The following is a 16,868-nucleotide window of genomic DNA, read 5'->3' as shown; positions in this document are numbered from 1 at the left end:
GAGAAGGGCGGGTGCCGACACTGTGGGCCGTTCGCGATGAGAGGAGTCAGTGCCAAGAGTTAAGAGAGAAAAAGGGGAGAGGAGGTTGGAAAGCGGGGGAGACGGGCGGATGTGTCACAACACATGCAAAACAACGAACTCAGACAGCAAGCAAGGCGGCGACAGTGAGGGCGACAGAGATCAGTAGCCAAAGATAGGGCGGCGCGAGGACGGAGAGGCAGCGCAGCGCCTCGAACACGACACGAACAACAAGAACAGAAGCAGATACAAAACTCGAGTGGAGGCAAAGCGCGTGCTCGGTGGCTGCGAATTAAAAAAACGCTGGCGTGTAGTCGGAAAACAGGGAGAGAAAAAAGGATCAGAGCGCGAGACACACACGAACGCAGAAAAAGAGCAGTCGTCAGAGTCCCGATACGGGACGGCTCCTCTCCGTCCTCTGGCGTTCCCCGGTGCAGGAGGGAGAGAGGCCAGACACACGCACAGAAATCGAAAAAAAGGAGAAGCAGAAGGAGAACGACAGGAGAGCAGACGCCGTTCAAAGCACTTGCGCGAACGGACACAGAAAAATCACGTTGACGCGTGAGAGTTGCGCATAGAGTGGGTCTACACTAATAACGCCAATCACAGAAAAAGTGGGTGAAGGCGGCGCAGCAGCGTCAGCAAACAGCACCGCACACGTCTCTTCAACTCTCTGTCTCACGCTGTCTCCTTTTTTCCCCTGCTTCAATTAGCCAACGCCGCGTGCGGATGGGGTGGATAGAAGCCGAAGAATGCAGATGACGCCGATATCCTAGTTGGTCCGCACGCGCGCCAGCGCACACAGAGACGCGTTTCTATGTGTGTGTGTGTGTGTGTGTGTGCTTCGTGTATTGGTTTAGCAACCACGCCGCCTCCGATGCAAAAGTGGTGCGCGCCGGTGTGTAGGCTCCGTTCTCGCAGCACGAGGCAGGAAATCAAGCGGGAAGACGAAAAAAAGGAGATTGCTACTTTGCTTTGGCGTTTTGATGATACGCACCTCCCAGACGTCCGTGTCACCGGGTTTGGACTGTGTGTGTGAGTGTATGCCTAGATACGAAAGCGGGATGAATAAAGATGGGGTAGCGTAGGCGGCGCGTGGGCGAGAATGCGTGCGGTGGGGGTGATGAGTGAGCCAGGCAACGTGCTGCAAACAAAAGAAAACCGTTGTTTTGTTTTTCACTTCTTGGGGAGAATAAATAAAAAGTGGAGCAGGCAACGTCGCAGACGCACTGAGTCGGCAATAAGGAGACGCGATAGAGGAAAGCCGTCGCGGCCCCCTTGCTTTAAAGTCGTCGTCTCAGCTCGTCCGTCCGCCCCCTGCGTGCTTGAATGGTGCTTTTCCTCCCTCGCCCAAGAAGATCCAGCTTGTGTGATAGATCCGCGCCGCAGCCGTCCTTGCACGCGTGTGTGGGTACGGTGGTTGCGGCGGTAGGTCGGCACTTGCAGGCGATGCGCGGCGTACGAGTGAGGGCTCACAGCACACAGCAGTGCCGAAAAGAAGAGTGCACGGGAGTTTGAGTCCATGGAAGACACCGGCAGAAGACCCGTGATAGCCGTCGCATGGGACACACGAGTTACGGGAGCGATAAAGACGAAGAAAAAGCGTGTGTGTGAGAGCGAGAGAAGCTTTGGGTCACAGAGGCGCAGGCGCAACAGAAGGCGACGATGTGTAGTGTGTGCGTGTGTAAGGGGAGGGGGGGGTCGCACACACGCACACACTGCCAGGTGTATGTGTTAACAGTGACGTCAACAGAGACAGCCGTCATCGCTGACCCTTTTGAAAGTGCCTCTCGATCTGTGTGTTGGATCAGGACGCCAACCGTCCCCCGCTGCACCGTTGAAAACGAAAATAAAAAAAGACGGGGGAAAGGGGGAGGTGGCGGGAGCGCCAAACCTCGCCACGCGCATGCCTGCGTTGGTGCGAGAGCGCGCGCAACACGCGCATGATCCGCTCATGTTGGTGTGGCGCGAAAGAAACCGTTACAACTTCTTTTTTTATTGTTCTTTCGCGTGTCTCTCCCTGTGGGCGCTGAGTACTTTGAGCACGTCGCCGCTTTCGCCGGCAATCATGTCTTGCGATCAAGCACGCGCTGTGGCACCGACGATCATTCACGCCAACACATCGGTGATCGCATGGAACGATGCAAAACAGCGGACGACGTTGCCATTGTCGCTCTCTCTATCGATCTCCCCCCTGAAGTGAGCGGCAAAAAACGGGGTGGGGAGGGTGTTCATGAATATTCGGCAACTGTGGTGAGTAGATGCCCCAGCGAGGTACACGAGGGCACGAAGACAGTTTGCTCCCTCGTTCTCCAACGCGTCCACCTCCTCGCACAGAGCATATGTTCAGCTCCACACCACTTCTGACCTGTTTCACAGGGGAACATCGCGGGGTACAATCCAGCAGCAGACACACACGCATTGCCGGCAACGCGCCGGCTCAGTCAGCTGAGCACGGCCCCTGCCTCAAGCTCGGCCCACCCATCCACTGCGCAGGCCGCCTCACAGTCGTTCCCTCACGGTGCCGGCCGATACCTAGCAAGCCGTCTCTCCCTCGGGGTGGCCCAGGCTCCCCACACCAGTGGGCAGCGAGGGAAGGGTGAGAAATGCGCTCGAGTCACGCTGACGCTCTGCCTATCACACAGATGCCACGAATGTGTTCACTGTCGCACGTCGCTCTGGCTTTCCTGCGCCGTCACTACTTGACCGTCGACACTACAAGAAGTGATTCACCATTGGGCAGAGATGGGGTGAGTGGGGAGGACTGCTTGGCTCTTCCCACACAGACAGCGGAGTACCAAACAACGAGAGATAGCAGGCACTGAGGCCTCAGCCCTCACCCCAGCATCGGGGATGGAGAGAGGGGGAGGAGGAGAGGGGGCGTGCGAGCAAACATAGCGAAAAAAAAGCAAAATGGATTGAAGAAACATCGAGCGCCGCACACATCACAAATGATGGGGGAGGGGGGGGATAGCAATAGCATGTGCGTGTGTGTGTGTGTGTGAGGGAGAACACAACGGTCGCAGGAAACAAAGCAGACGGAGTCGAGCGCCATGCAGCGACAGAGACAAGATGGATGCATGGAGGAGGGGTCCTCTGGTACGTCTCCTCTCGCTCCTTCTCCAGCAAACAGTCATGGCATGTCCTCGTTGATGGCAACAAGCGCATCCATGTTCGGTTGGACAACGTGGTGGAGGTTGGATAAACACAAAAGGAAATACGGCAGAGGAGAGGACAGCAGGGAAAACACCGGAGATGAACAACGAGAGAGGGAGAAGCATCCGGGTATGGCGCAGAGAAAGGTACTCGCAGAACGGAAAAAGCACTTGACGTACAACAGTGGCGACGGCTACACCACGACAGGTGGGGGAGGGGGTTGTAGAGGGGAACAAAGTACGCACATACACCAGCAATGAATGGTTCAGTGAAAGATGGGCGAGAGAGAGGCGGCGATGCCGCTCGGCGTCTGTGAAGAAGACAAGCGACCTTTTTTGGTTGAAGTCGCCAACACGCACACACGAGACAGACGCGGAGGCATACGACGAAAGGGAGGGGGGCAGGACATGATGCGCACCGGTGGCGTGGAAACAGCAACGAGAGAGACACCGATATCCACTAGAAACAGCCAATGCAACAAACCCGAAGACAGAAAAAAAAGAAGAAGCGAGCCTGCAAGGGGGAGAAGTCGTGCACGTCGCCTTCCATCAACTGCCTTCGTCGTCTTGGTTCGTGGCGATGTACACGTGCGACTGCAGCAGTTGGAGGACCCTCCCCACCTCTCCCCCACGCTTTCCACGCGTCCACTACTCTTCATTCCGTGATTGCTCTACAGGATCGACAAAACGGCCTGCAGAAACTCCTCCATCAGGCTGACATTCACGCCGCCCTCAATGGTGTTGGGTCCGACCTTCAACACAGTCTCCTGGAAAAAGAACGGCAGCTTCAGCGGAGACGCACTGTTGGCCAGCGGTGCGGCGAGGTCGTTCCACCCTTTGGTAATGAGTTTCTCCAGGTCTTTCGTGCTGAGATCACCGATGTTAGACGCCACCACCTTCACAGCAACGTCGCGCACCGGAAGTAGTTCGTAGCTGATCGAGTGACCTGTGCTGGAGTTGAGGTTGCGGACGCCAGATGCGGCGGAGCACCCGATCGCCAGCACTGCAAATGGCTGGCGGTGGTACTGTGAAGAGATCCTCTTTTTCCGTGCAAAGAACCGGGAGATGGGGGAGAAGCCTGCCCTCGGCATGAGCTGCTTTTCTGTGATGAGGTGAGATAAGGCCGAGGAATGCTCCGTGGAGTTCGGCTGCACATACAGTCCGATAATGAGGTCCTGGACATGCACTGACACTTCCCCGTCGTGCAACACATCGAGTATAGGTGCCTTTGTTGCCTGCACGAGCGTGTACAGTCTGCATCCCGGGCACGCCTGGTACACCTCAGGAAAAACATCTGCTAATAACGTGGTGTTCCACATTGCTGGTAGGTGCTTCTCCACCTCCAGACGCTGCGCCTGTACCGCATTGTAGAGAGCGTTGTTCACACTCGTCGCGGTGGAGCGTATAGCAAAGTCGCGAGACACAAGGTTAGGCACGGTTGACGCGGTAGGCGCCGAAGCGCAGCCGAAATCGACCAGGTTCAAGTCTAGCGTTACGGCCATCGCATCGTCTGTCATCACGGGCGGCGTGATGGCACGGATGCCAAACTTCGCAAAGGCATCGTTGAGCCCTTCAGCTGCCTTTCCCGGCAACTCTTCATCCAACACTTTCCTTACTTTTGAGGCTACGAAGACGTCGAGTTCACCAGTAAACAGCTCCACAAACTTTTGCGCTAAACTGCATACCTCGCTGTCCAACTTGTGGTGGACGTCCAGCTGACCCCAGTTAAGCGCCAGATACGGGAAAGTCACGTTCCACTGTTCCTCTGGTAGAAGGGTGAGGCGCATCACCGCATCGACATCCGTCCCCTTCAATGACGCCCAGAAGGTGCCACTGCACTTCACACCCATGTAATGGAAGATGAAGCGCGACTTCTTCACCTCGAGACCGAGTCCCGTGGCGCGTACCGTCATGCTCTCCGCGTCTGGCACGCCTGTGCGGACGGTGAGAGAGGCCAGCTTGAAATGATGCAGCACCATATTGTCCACCCAGACGTGGTTCACCTCTTGCGCGGGGACGATGATGGTGTTGCTATCATTTTGGATCATGGGAATGACGACAGCTTTAATGACGGTGTTCATGAGGGTCGACGTCACCGCCACAGAGACGTTGGCGGGACGACAGTCGATGACGCCCTTTTCGACCGTCGTGTGAATATCCGACAGGGAATCCCTGTACGTGCTTTGCATTTCGCGGAGGGCAAACCAGCTGGTGAGCAGGAATACAAGCCCCAGCACGCACAGCGAGCGCTTGCGGGCCCAGGCAACGCGGCTGCCTCGTTTTCCATGAAACTTCATGGGGACAACAACAGCAGACATACAAGATGAAAAGCAGAAAAAACGGCGGGGGGAATGAGCGTCTCTCGGAGAAGGCGACAAGGGCAACGCGCGACGCGGGAGAGACGGCGCAGCAGGTCGCCACAGGACAGAGGATCAAAGAAAAGGCCCGGAGAACTGCCGTTGCGGATGCAATGGTCCGATGTGGTAGCGTGTTTGTGGGTACCGGCAAGGAAAGGCACGTGAGCGAGAGAGGGGGAGGGGGTGGGAAGGGAAGGGAACAAGAATAACAGAGAGGCGTCTGTTGCGCTAGAGAAGGGAGGCGCAAAGCTGTACGCAGACACGTGTGAAAGGCGGCAGCGAGAACGGAGGACTCTGCAAGGCACAGCTGGTGTGGGGAGGCGGCATCACTGATCACGAAACAGAAGCGCGACGAGATAGGATGGTATAGGTGGAGGGTGCCAGAGAGAGAGGAGGCGGGCGAGAGCGGGAAGGCAACAAGTTGCAAGAGATCCCCGTCTTGCAAGCACATGACAGGACCTTCTTGCATTACTTTCCCGTTCCCCACCCCCACCGCACGGAGGGTTATGCGGAGCTCTGCAGAGCCCCGCACAGTGACCAGAGCGAGTGCGGAAAGCACATGTGCTGCACGTGTCGGCGTGTCCGTCGGTGGCAGCTGCTTCAGGTGAGGGGTGTGTGATGACTGTCGTACAAACCAATGAAGCCGAGTGCAGACGCGCACTCGTTCGCCAGGCGCTGGTGCCACCTGTACGCCGCGCACACGGGCGCTCACAGCTGCAATCGGTACCAAGAAGAAAATCTTGAAGGAGGAGACGCCGCCGTCTCTGACGCAAGCCCGCATCGAGCCCGGGGACAAAGAAAGGACAAGAGCGGCGCTTGATGGCGAAGGATCTCAGCAGAAAAGTGGCTCAGTGCAGCCTCTAGCATACGTCAAGTACATCGCGCAGCATCACGCACATCCTTTTTTTGGAAGAAGGGAGGGACTGTGCTCCCGCGTGATCGAGAGTCGCGCAGCGCGCACATGAACATCGTGTCTATTTCTGCTAAAACGGCCGCAGTGGATTGACGGATCCGTAGCTGCGCATCGCCGTCGACACGCATGACACCAGTGCTGCAGTACCTGGTGCTGCCGCAGCGGTGGATGAAGGCAGAAGAGGCGGTGTATAACAAAGGCAAAGGCACCTCAATGTGTCCGCCCCTCCAACCATCTCCCTCATCTCGGCCCGCTGAAGATTCGACACACCGTCCTCCTTGAAAATGTCCTCCATGCGGAACTCGACCAGCTGCAGTGCAGCATCATCGCGGACGAGCAGCTCTAGCGACGGAGGAGCTGAAGAGGGCAGGGCAGTGGTGCGAGCTGTTGTCGGATCCGGTAACCTGTTTCTAGGCGAACGCGTGTGCCGTTGTGCAGGCCAATCCTCTTCGGCCGCTTGCTCACAAGTGTCTGTCACGGATGAGGTGCGTGATTCTCTCTCGTACTGAAGCGCCAGTCGCTCAAACAACTCCTTCAGGACCAACAGCGACTCGTCTGCGGCATTTGGTCGCAGGTAGTCTTCGAGGAGCACGCAGAGCGAGGGCTGCGGGAGGGCGGAGATGGGGTTATTCTCCACCATAACAAGGCGGTCCAGAGGACGACCGAGCTGCTTGAGGTCCTTCACACACGTGTTGGCGCCGCGGTACCAGCGCCTATGTCGGCTAATAATGTGATGGAACCACTGCCGTCGGCCGCAGGCTTGCCCGATTGCGTGAAGAATGGGGTTTACGTAGTGCGCCGTCCCGGCGGTCCACACAATGATCTCCACAGGGAGCCGGTGAAGCGACCGCAGCAGCTCGCCAACGTGGGGGCGCAGATGGATGGGGCCGTAGCGGGCCCCAACCAGCGTCTCGTCTAGGTCAAACACGACAGTGAACCACGGTAGCTGCCTTCGCCCATTGTTTCCACCATCGGTGACCTCCACCGAGACGGCGGAGAGAGGGGGCACAAGCCAACGCCGCTCACCGTTTGCCATCGCCCGTCGCTGCTTGCGGGTGCCGCGCCGCTGCGCGGCCCCACCCGTCCCCATTGCCTCCCTCACAGTGGTGTCCAAGTCGCTCAGCATGGTAGTGCTCGAGCTCGCTGTCGGCCGTGCAGCGTTCGAGAGCGATGAGCAGCTTTCCGACTTCTTCGCTATCCGTCGGCGGCTAGGCTTCGTGGTGCGTCGCCATGCGCGTGCGTGGTGAGCATCCCTCGACCATGTGGGGATCAAACCACCCATAAAAACCGCCCCGAAACCGAGTATGTCCTCCACCTCGGCGTCGCCGTCAGACGTGTCGTCGGAGTCGAGCAGGAAGTCCTGCATCTGCTCATTGACGAGGTCGTACTCGGAGTATTCGGAGTCGCTGCCGGAGACGTCCTCACAGTTTATGTACGTGGTTGTCGTGTAGGTCGTGACGGAGTACGAGGTGGGGATTGCCGCGTCATTGTCAGCGGCGTCGGCGTTGTTGGGCAGGAGGCACTGCGTGGAGTGAGAAGCACGCAAGGGACGGCGTGGAAAGCAGTTTCGGCTGTGCCGCGCTAGATGGAGGTCAGTGAGCAGGGCGGCGGTGCGCGAGTGCCGCAGCGTCCGGTGCGGCGACCGCTGCGGGCGACTAAAGCTCATTGTCGTGCTCACCAGGTCCTGTCTTTGTTTGGGATTACTCCTTCCCTCTGGGCGGCACACTGTGCGCGCCCCAGCACACTCCCGTCTCTCCTCCTTTGCGTCCGCCAACGGGTGTAAGGCAGCGGGTGCGAGGGTGACGTTGGCGCCTTCAGCGCCGCCGCTCATGCACGTGCAAAAAGAAGGAGCCAAGCCAGCGTGGCGGCCGTCGAATATGGGCGCGCCGTTCCACCCCCTCCCTGTGCGCGTGTGGGAGTCGGTTCTCACGACTTGACTGTGCTTCACGCTCGGCGACGGCAGAGTTTACAAGAAAATAAAGCGCGAAGAGCGAAACGCCCGCTGTTGCTCAGACAAGGTAGATATACGAGGAGAAGACGATGCTGATGTGCTATCCTATGCATGTGTGTGTGTGTGTGTGTCGTGAGCTTGCAAGAGAGGCGACGCCAACGTAAGTCAACGCAGCCTTCGCCACCTCCACTGGTACTTTGGCGCGCAACACCTAACGCAGAGAGAGAGCGTAAAAGAGAGATGAGTTCAAGAGGTTCCACGCACGAGCCGGCAATGAGCAAATTGTGGATAGCACAACACCAAAGGAATGGGGATAGTGTGGGAAGAGGGCGGGCGTAGAGGGACGGGGACGGTGCAAGTGGGTGCACCCACCCTCAGATAGAGAGAGATGCATGCGAGCCGTCCTCCCTGCTCACCCGACCGCCGCCGCCGCACGTTGCTCCGCACCCACCCACACCTCGACCGCGCCTCATCCACTCACTCTTGCAAGCACGGAAGGGGTGCCTGCGCTCAGGAAGAAATGCGCGCAGCCCGCCAGGAAAGCAGATGCTCCTCCGCTTGTTCGGTCCACGCCCCAGCGCCGCGGAGAAAGCCGCCGTCTACGAAATCGTGGTGGCCTCCGGCACATCGAAGTACGCCTCCGCGCACCGTTGAAGAGCTTTGAGACAGAGATGAGAGTGACTCAGCAACAGCGAACAAGACGGGGGAGGGGTGAGAGAGCACGTGTTAACCGAGATAATCGAAAGAGGACGTCACACAGCACAACACCCACAAAAGACGAAAGACGTTGCACACACACACACGACACAGTAGACGCGATACCGAAGAGGGGACATTAAACCGCAAGCCTACGCCCAGCCAAACAAGAATGATTCCCCCCACGCACACACACACCTGCTGCCGTGAATGGGTGGGTGGGGAAAGGGGGAAGAGGCCATGTGACCGCCTGGTCGGCACACGTAGGAACGAAAGCTTACCACAAAGCAGCAAAGACTGGCAGCTTTGCCAGAGCGCATCATGCGCCCAACGAGCGGATTCGCACACACGCGAACGGATGCATTGCGAAGGAGCCCCGCCGCATTCCTCTGCGTGCTTCTTTTGGAACGTGCTACTTGGTGAAGATGCCCTCCTCCTCCAATTCACGTTGTCGAATGCGCTCATTACGCGCTTCGATCTTCTTCTGGTCCTCGGTGGCTACATCGTACGGATTGCCACGGAGTCGATACCGTGGGTTGACAGCGTTCATCTTGCACAGCGTCCAGTTGCGGCGCTCAAGAAAGCAGTCGTTCGCGCCGATGCAGTCCTCTACACTTTCCTTCTCCTGGAAGCACTTGGTCATGACGATGCACTCGATGAGGGCATTCTTTGGCCGCCAGCAGATGCTCTTGTGCTCCTTTTCCATTTCGTCTACTGCCTTATGCGTACGTGTGTGCAGCCTCACACACGCTGAGTTATGTTCGCAGGTACCCAAGCAATTGGTTCCAGAGAGCTAGGTGCTGCGGGCGACCTCTACAAGTCTGCCGAGGAAGCAAGAGGTGCAACCACTGCACGCACGCTGCGTCCGTCCAGCACGATTAGGAGAGAGGAAGAGAAGCGGTGTAGATATTGCTGCATCGCGGACATGAGGATGCGTGCATCATCTGCAGTTTAGCATAGCATAAAGAGGCGGAGGGGTGAGAGAGACAAGCACAGAAGACGAAGCGACGGTCATGTGCGCCAAAACCCTGGGCGGCAAGGACAACGAAGGCGAGCTTGGGGATGTCAGTCGCGCCCCCGTCTACCCCCCCCTCCCTTCGGTTCTCCTCTGCCACACGTAGTCTTCCCTCACCCCGTCTCCTCATCGACTCTCCAAGCCAAAGTCGCTCTTTTCGGCAACCACTGAGGCAGCGACCAAGGACATGGAAGCAACACATGCGATCCCGTGTGTAGTGAAAACCGTTGCCTGTTACTTGAAAGCGAGCACTCGTCGATCCGGCTCAGGGAGGCGGATCGCTCGGCGTGTGTGGCACGGTCATCCTTGCATCTCTTACGGTCCTCTTCTTCGCGAGCAACAGATCTGCGTTCTTCAACATGGATGCACAGAGTCGAAAATTAGGAAACATAAGTCGAAGAAAACTAATTTGCGGAGTGCTCGGTACAGCGCCACCAACCATGCGTGCAAGGCCTCAGCGTCGATGCACCCCACTGACGTGTTCGCCCCCCCCGAGGCGCACGCACGGAGACGTGCGCAGTTCCGCGCGCTTCCATCATGTCGGTGTGGTGGACTCAGGCACGAGCACCTCGACCGGTGCTTTAGGGAAGCGCACACGCACCGTCGTCTCGACGCCAAGGGTGGAGTAGACGTCGATGGAGCCGCCCCACATACCCATGTACACCTTCGACGTAGGCAGCCCGACACCGAAGCCGCCCAGATGACTTTCGTAGTGCTCACTCGTTGTCCAGCCAAACTTCCAGATGTTCTTGAAGTGCTGTGGATGAATCCCACCGGCTTGGTCAACAAACTCCACCACCACCCACACATCGTCGCTGGCGTATCGGATGAGCACGTCAATATCAGGCCTCAACTTGAGTGTTGCTGCGCAGGCGTTCTTGAGCACCTCGCGGAAGATGTACGTGAGGTGGCCCTCCACCGAGTAGACGCCCCGTGACGAGACGTGGGTCGGGCGAGTCTCCGGCAAATCTGCTGGGCACGAGAGGGGCGATGTGGAGGAGCTCACCAACGTGCCACAGGGGACGCGGGTGAGGATACGTTTGTCCTCCTCCAGGTGAATCTCTAGAGAAAGCACACTGCCGTTGTCGACAAGGCTCGAAAAAATTTCGACAACGGCGATGCCGGCGCGCTGCAGCACTTCGGCCACGTCAATGTCGGAGGAGATGACCTGCTGCGTGTCCGTCGGATGAGTCAAGTGAAGAAGGTGTTCGTGAAGGACGCGCCACGCGACTCGACGGCGGCAAAAACGAATGAACCAGCCGTTCAACTCGTCAGAGCAGATAGCAGCTTCGTTCACCATGACGTCCAGCAGCGACAGACGCGGTCGCAGGACCTTGAGCGCGAGAATGAGAGGCATGGTCGCCTTTCCCCGATCCCAGGTAGAGAAGGCAGCCTCTACCTCATCGCGCGTCATGGCAGGGTTTGACAGGAACCCGAGGGGACGAAAAGTGCTCGTCGCTGACGTCGAGGTCGAGGATGAGGCGCCGGCGGAGACAGTGCCGTTCTCGGCGTCGCGAGGTGCATGACTGCTGACGCTGTCACTGCTGGAGTAGGTCTGCGCCGGCTCGTAAATGAAGCTGTCGTCGTCCGTTTTGCGGAGACATGGAAACAGGAAGGGTGAGCTGCCGTACTCGTGCCGCTCAAAGGTGATGTCGGTCGAGTTGTCAAAGATTCCATGCTGAGGACACTGTTCCAGGCAGCGGTGCAGCGCGACGCAGTAGTTAAACTCGCGGAGGACATACGATTTGACCCACCAGAGTCGATCTACGTGTGGCTTGCGCATTCTTTTTTGGATGATGGAGTCAGAGAATGAGTGGTAGCACCTCGAGGTGCGGATGGCCATCTCGCGCACAATCTGATGCACAACGCCGTTATCCACCGATTCGGCCTGTAACTTACTCAAGGCCGGCAGATCTAACGGGGTTTGCGGGAGTGCCAGGTAACGCTGTAGCGCCGTCGAGTGAGAGTGGGGTCTGCGGCTGAAGGACATGGCAAAGTTCTGCATGGGAAGCGATATCGACCACGAAAAGGGAAGAGGTGCGGCACACCCGCTCTGAAGACTTGACGGAGAAGGACGCACCTCCCCCACACCCTCTCTTCTCGCTCTGAGCACGGCAGTCTGGCGGAGCGCGTCACCACAACTTCCTCGTCGACAGAGCGTGGATCTAGGTCGGAAGGGCCCAGAAAAGGCAAACAAGCCAACATGAATGGGAAGTGGAGAACGGCGAAGGAAAGAGAACGAAAAAGATGAGCGCAGCCCCCGCCCCTCACACACCACCACCACCAAATGCAGTCGGAGAGGTGGCGGAGTGTGTGCGCTACGTGTTGGGTGGAAGCGATGATGCGCGGCGCAGGGATGCGATCAGGGTAGCACAAAGAAAGACAGAGAACGAGAGAGAGCGCGGCAGTGCGCCAGCGAAGAACACTTGGCAGACAACCAACAGAGACACTCTTCTCGATATAGCCAAGGCTAGCAGACCACCAACACCAAAAGGGGAAGGGGGTTGAGCGCCCGCGCGCCGCTTCGTCGACACTCAGTCTTCCTCAGATGAACGAGTTTCGACGAATTCGGGACCACGGACCCTCGCATGGCGGCGCAAGCGCAGTAACTTTTCGCTCTTGTCCCGCCGTCTCCTGCTTGTCAAGGTGGTAGCAGCGGTGCCTCGGCGAGACACCCTCATACACAGGACTAGTGCACACCCACGCACCGGTTCCGCAAAGCTCGCGTGCGGGGTCGTGTGTGTATGGAATTTGAGCGAGTACGAATGGAATTGGGGAGGAACAGAGGACGATAGCGTCGCTGACGACCTATCGCCCCTCCTCTTCGCCCGCTTTTAGCGTGTCTGCTGCTGGCGTGCTTGCACATGCGAAGGTTGCCGCAACGGGGAATCACCAAAGAGGGCCATTGATGCGAGAGTCAGCCAGTCCAGAAACGGAGAGAGCACCGATGCAACGAAGCGTGCGTGTGTGCGTGAGGGAAAGAAAGCGCGTCGGTCTGGATGAGTGGAAAGGAGACAGATATGCCGGCACGCGCATGCCTCATCGGCAGCTGTCGACATCGGCGCATAGGTGGCTGGTTCATCCCCATGGGCACCAGACACTAGCCCGAAGGGACCTGCACTTGGCTTGAAGAGGGATGCGAAACGATCCGCGCGAGAATCCACACAACGCTCTCAGACGGACTTGAGGGTGGCGAGGGAGACGAAGAAACCCTCCACACACACACACACCACAGCCCAATCCGTGGACCGAGAGGTCCTCATCAACATATTTTTTTTCATAACAAGGCAGGCTGCATCAGAACCCGCCGCGCGTATTCCCTACGATTAGCGCGCTCTGAGCGCCACAACAGACCTTCTCCACTCCCCGGAGCAGACAACTGGCGTTTTCTTTTCCTACACCGTGCCTCGGTTCGCTGCCATGCAATGTGAGGTCAAACGCCACGCCAACCACCAGGTCTGCCACAGGCCTCCATCCTGTAGTGCGAAGCAGCCCCTCGACACCCACCTTAGAGCAATGCGCCCAATCCGTCATTATGAGCAGGGCCTCTGCCTCTCAAACGCCGCCCACCCTAGGAGGGTTGCCTCGCATCCGCTCCCATCATGCCAGTGGCCCACCTGGTGCATCCCCCTCCCCTCGGAGCGGCTCAGGCTCCCCCCTACAGCGGTGGGCAGTGTGAGCACCGGGAGGGAGACGCGTTCAAGTCGCGCGGGACAGCCTGCCTAATGTATAATGCGTACAAACGCGTTCACAGTCACAGGTCTCTCCTGACGCAACGTCACCCATCACCTGAACACCAGTATCGGTAGCGGTGACTCACTCGGATCCCATCACGTCCCAGGTGCTGGACCCTGGACACCACCAGAGGGTCGCACGGCACTGGGCAGAGATGCGGCAGACTGCTCGGCTCCTCCCCACACTGAGTGTGGAGGTGTATCGGACCCTGACCCCACGCGCTGAGAAGTGTCGCCCGGCATCAGGAGGCAACAAACAGTAGCCACGCGAAAATTGTGAGACGGCTCTCCCGTGGCACTTTGACCCCAACACGCCAGCAGCCAGCGAAGTCATTTTGCTCTCCTCATTTCGCCCGCTCGCCTGACGTGGGGGCCGCTGCAGCTGTCGTGAGTGTGCGTCCGCCATGCGCCTCCCTCTCTTCGTCTCCTTTACAGGAATCCATGAACCCCTTCGAACATCAAAGAAGTGCGCACCGCACCCGGCGTGCGACTGGGGCTCTCCCTTTATTGCATCCATCGACCACACACATCTACTCTCATCTCTCTCACCGCCCCCTCCGCCCCTCCCCCCACACACACACCATACGCTTACTCGCAGACCGACGCCGGTGCAACCTCAAGGCACACTTTCAAACGCTAACACAGGACGTCGTGCGTCGAGCAGCTTCTCGTCGCTGCTGTTCGCACGGTAGCGTTGAGAAAACACCCGCAGACTGTATCGTTCTTGTGCACCGACCATGAAGCGCCGCCTTTCCGTAACCGATGTGAGCTGTCTTGCATGCACCCTTCACTCGCCTGTCCACATTGGTCTGAGCACGGAGCACTCTCCCGTGGCCACGTCCATCAGCGAATGTCATTCCCCTCCGCACGCCCGCTGACGATGACACACATGGAAGCATCCAAGGCAGCCAGAGTACCATAGCACGGAACAGGAGTCGCGAACAGCGTCGCCAGAGCGGCGCAGATGCACTAAAAAGAAAAAGAACAGCGGGAACAGACAGAGTGAGTATGGGAGGAGACGGAGGGGAGAGGGAGGGCGGGGTGCGAGCCGCCACGCACACGAGCAACACCGACAACGAAACGAACAGAGAAAAAAAAACCGTAAGGACAGATAGGGGGCAGTGGGCGGCAACGGAAAGAGTGTCTGATGGTGAAGTGAAAGCAACGAAAAACGCCAGATAACAAGAGTCAGCGCGGCGCCTCTGCCACGATCGAAGAGTCCGACAGACAGTGCTGGGCATGGCATTTGTGCACCCGCCCCTCTCCCTCTATGCGGCTGTCTTTCGAGTGTGCAAAAATGGGACGCCCTTCCGTCGTCTTTGAGAGCGTCGCAGAAAAGCGCGTGAAAACGTGCACCCCGGGTTAACGTTAGACCGCGGAGCAGGACCAAACAGGAAGAGAAGCGTTTGGCTCACCGGAGGTAGACATCGAGCTCGTCGGTGCAGAGCGACGACGTCGCGTTGCACAGCAGATTTAGTTTCGTTAAGCCTTCGCGAATGCTAGACTGCAGAGACACAAGGTCCCGCTCCGCCATCATGTTCTGCGTGCTCACAACGACGCGCCAGAAGTTCGGCGTACCTTTGTCAGATTGCCAGTGCTGCACACTGACGCGGATATCGAGTGGACTGCCGTTGTAGTAGACCTGCGAAGCACCCTCCACCGTGTACTTGGTGGACTGAATCGCCGACAAACGCGCTGTGCTGGGGCCCAACTGATGAAAACCGGGAAACACCGACTGTAGTTGTGGCACGGTTGTCACGCGGTTCTTCTCCTTCGTGAGCAACGAGCTGTACTGCAAGTACTTCACTGTGTTGTTCGTGTTCAGGGATGTGGCTTTGATGTGGTATGTCACTCTTTCGTAGTCCACGTTGGCCATCACCTCCATGGAGATGAGCGGATAGGTGCCGCACAGCTTGTCGAAGACGGCGCGAAGCTCGTAGTGGTAGTTTGAGCCGTCACTGCGGCGCACCAGACGGAAGCCACGTCCGGCTATAAGGCCAGCCGTGGTGTCGAGTACGCTCAGCTGCATCTTTGTCGGCGCATCGTCGTTCTGAGGAGCAAAGTCCAGCCAGCAGTGACGCTTTTCCAGGATCGTCTGCAGCGCTGTCACTATGGCCTCGCGGGTGGAGTCTGAAGGAATCATGAAGTCAAACTCGGCCTCGTGCGCGCGATCCTGGCACGGGGCCTCGCGGTGCTGAACTGACGAGAAGATCATTACAAGGGCGATAATCACGACCGAAAACACCAGTACAAAGGTCGCGATACGGTGCTGCAGCACCGTGGCGTCGCGGTATGCGACGTACTTGTTTGGGTCTGCATGATGTCCCATTGCCGATGGAGCTTGGTAGTGTTTGGCCAGGGGAAGATACAGTGATACTGGGCTAAAGCCGTGCACTAGGCCGTGAAACAACGCGCACGCAAGCGAATCCGCATGCGCGAGAGAAACGGAGACGAGGAAGAGGGAGTGGGCGTTCTGGCATGCGACACGGCGCGAGTGCGACGATGCGAAGAAAAAAAAATAGAAGTACGCAGCAGCAGCGGCAGCGGCGGATGCGAGGGTTGGGATGACGTGGAGAGCGAAAAAGATGTGCACGACGTACTGCGTGCCGCACGGTGAGGAAGCGGAGAAAGCGAGAAAAGAGCTGATGAGGAGTGTTGGAGGGCATGGGGAGGGGGTCTGGTCAACGGGATGGGAAGCAAAGCACAGACCCCAACCCAATGTCCATCCTTGTCAAGACGCGAGAGAGCGCTTCCGTGCGTTTGCATGAAAGAGTCAGTCTGCGCCATGTCCGTTGACGTCGCAGTCAACCGAAACAAGGGAGAGGGTTGAGTGGGGTTGGGGTGGGGAGGTAATGCAGTGCGAAGAGTGAAGGTTGACGCTGGCACACACATCACGGCGCGCGCGCGCTCTCTCGCCTTCCCTTTCGATGCCGGCGGAAGAAGAGGAGGTCAAGTCGGCCCTCGGCTTTCCAGTGTGTTCAATTTTTTTTTGATGTGCTTCACAGGATTTCATGTGCGGCATCGTTGTT

General features: G+C 58.1%; 5 protein-coding genes across 5 annotated transcripts; all 5 read right to left on the bottom strand.

The window, feature by feature from the left end:
• Positions 1-3,844: 3,844 nt before the first annotated feature.
• On the bottom strand, positions 3,845-5,491 carry LMXM_33_3930 (expression site-associated protein 5 (ESAG5),putative; the record flags this gene model as incomplete). Its single annotated transcript, XM_003878904.1, has 1 exon — positions 3,845-5,491. One exon carries the CDS (start codon positions 5,489-5,491, stop codon positions 3,845-3,847), a length of 1,647 nt encoding a protein of 548 aa, XP_003878953.1.
• Positions 5,492-6,513: 1,022 nt separating this feature from the next.
• On the bottom strand, positions 6,514-8,274 carry LMXM_33_3920 (conserved hypothetical protein; the record flags this gene model as incomplete). The annotated part of the gene is made up of 1 exon (XM_003878903.1): positions 6,514-8,274. One exon carries the CDS (start codon positions 8,272-8,274, stop codon positions 6,514-6,516), a length of 1,761 nt encoding a protein of 586 aa, XP_003878952.1.
• A 1,228-nt stretch (positions 8,275-9,502) lies between these two features.
• On the bottom strand, positions 9,503-9,796 carry LMXM_33_3910 (conserved hypothetical protein; the record flags this gene model as incomplete). The annotated part of the gene is made up of 1 exon (XM_003878902.1): positions 9,503-9,796. The coding sequence occupies one exon, from the start codon at positions 9,794-9,796 to the stop codon at positions 9,503-9,505; it is 294 nt and encodes a 97-aa protein (XP_003878951.1).
• Positions 9,797-10,640: 844 nt separating this feature from the next.
• LMXM_33_3900 (conserved hypothetical protein) lies at positions 10,641-12,110 on the bottom strand (the record flags this gene model as incomplete). Its single annotated transcript, XM_003878901.1, has 1 exon — positions 10,641-12,110. The coding sequence occupies one exon, from the start codon at positions 12,108-12,110 to the stop codon at positions 10,641-10,643; it is 1,470 nt and encodes a 489-aa protein (XP_003878950.1).
• A 3,140-nt stretch (positions 12,111-15,250) lies between these two features.
• Positions 15,251-16,168, bottom strand: LMXM_33_3890 (conserved hypothetical protein; the record flags this gene model as incomplete). The annotated part of the gene is made up of 1 exon (XM_003878900.1): positions 15,251-16,168. The coding sequence occupies one exon, from the start codon at positions 16,166-16,168 to the stop codon at positions 15,251-15,253; it is 918 nt and encodes a 305-aa protein (XP_003878949.1).
• Between the last annotated feature and the right edge of the window lie 700 nt (positions 16,169-16,868).

This window comes from Leishmania mexicana, chromosome 33 (genome assembly GCF_000234665.1).
Source record: "Leishmania mexicana MHOM/GT/2001/U1103 complete genome, chromosome 33".
In the NCBI taxonomy this organism is placed as follows: domain Eukaryota; phylum Euglenozoa; class Kinetoplastea; order Trypanosomatida; family Trypanosomatidae; genus Leishmania; species Leishmania mexicana.
Note: the sequence above shows the minus strand (reverse complement) of the source record. Positions and strands in the feature narration are given on the sequence as shown.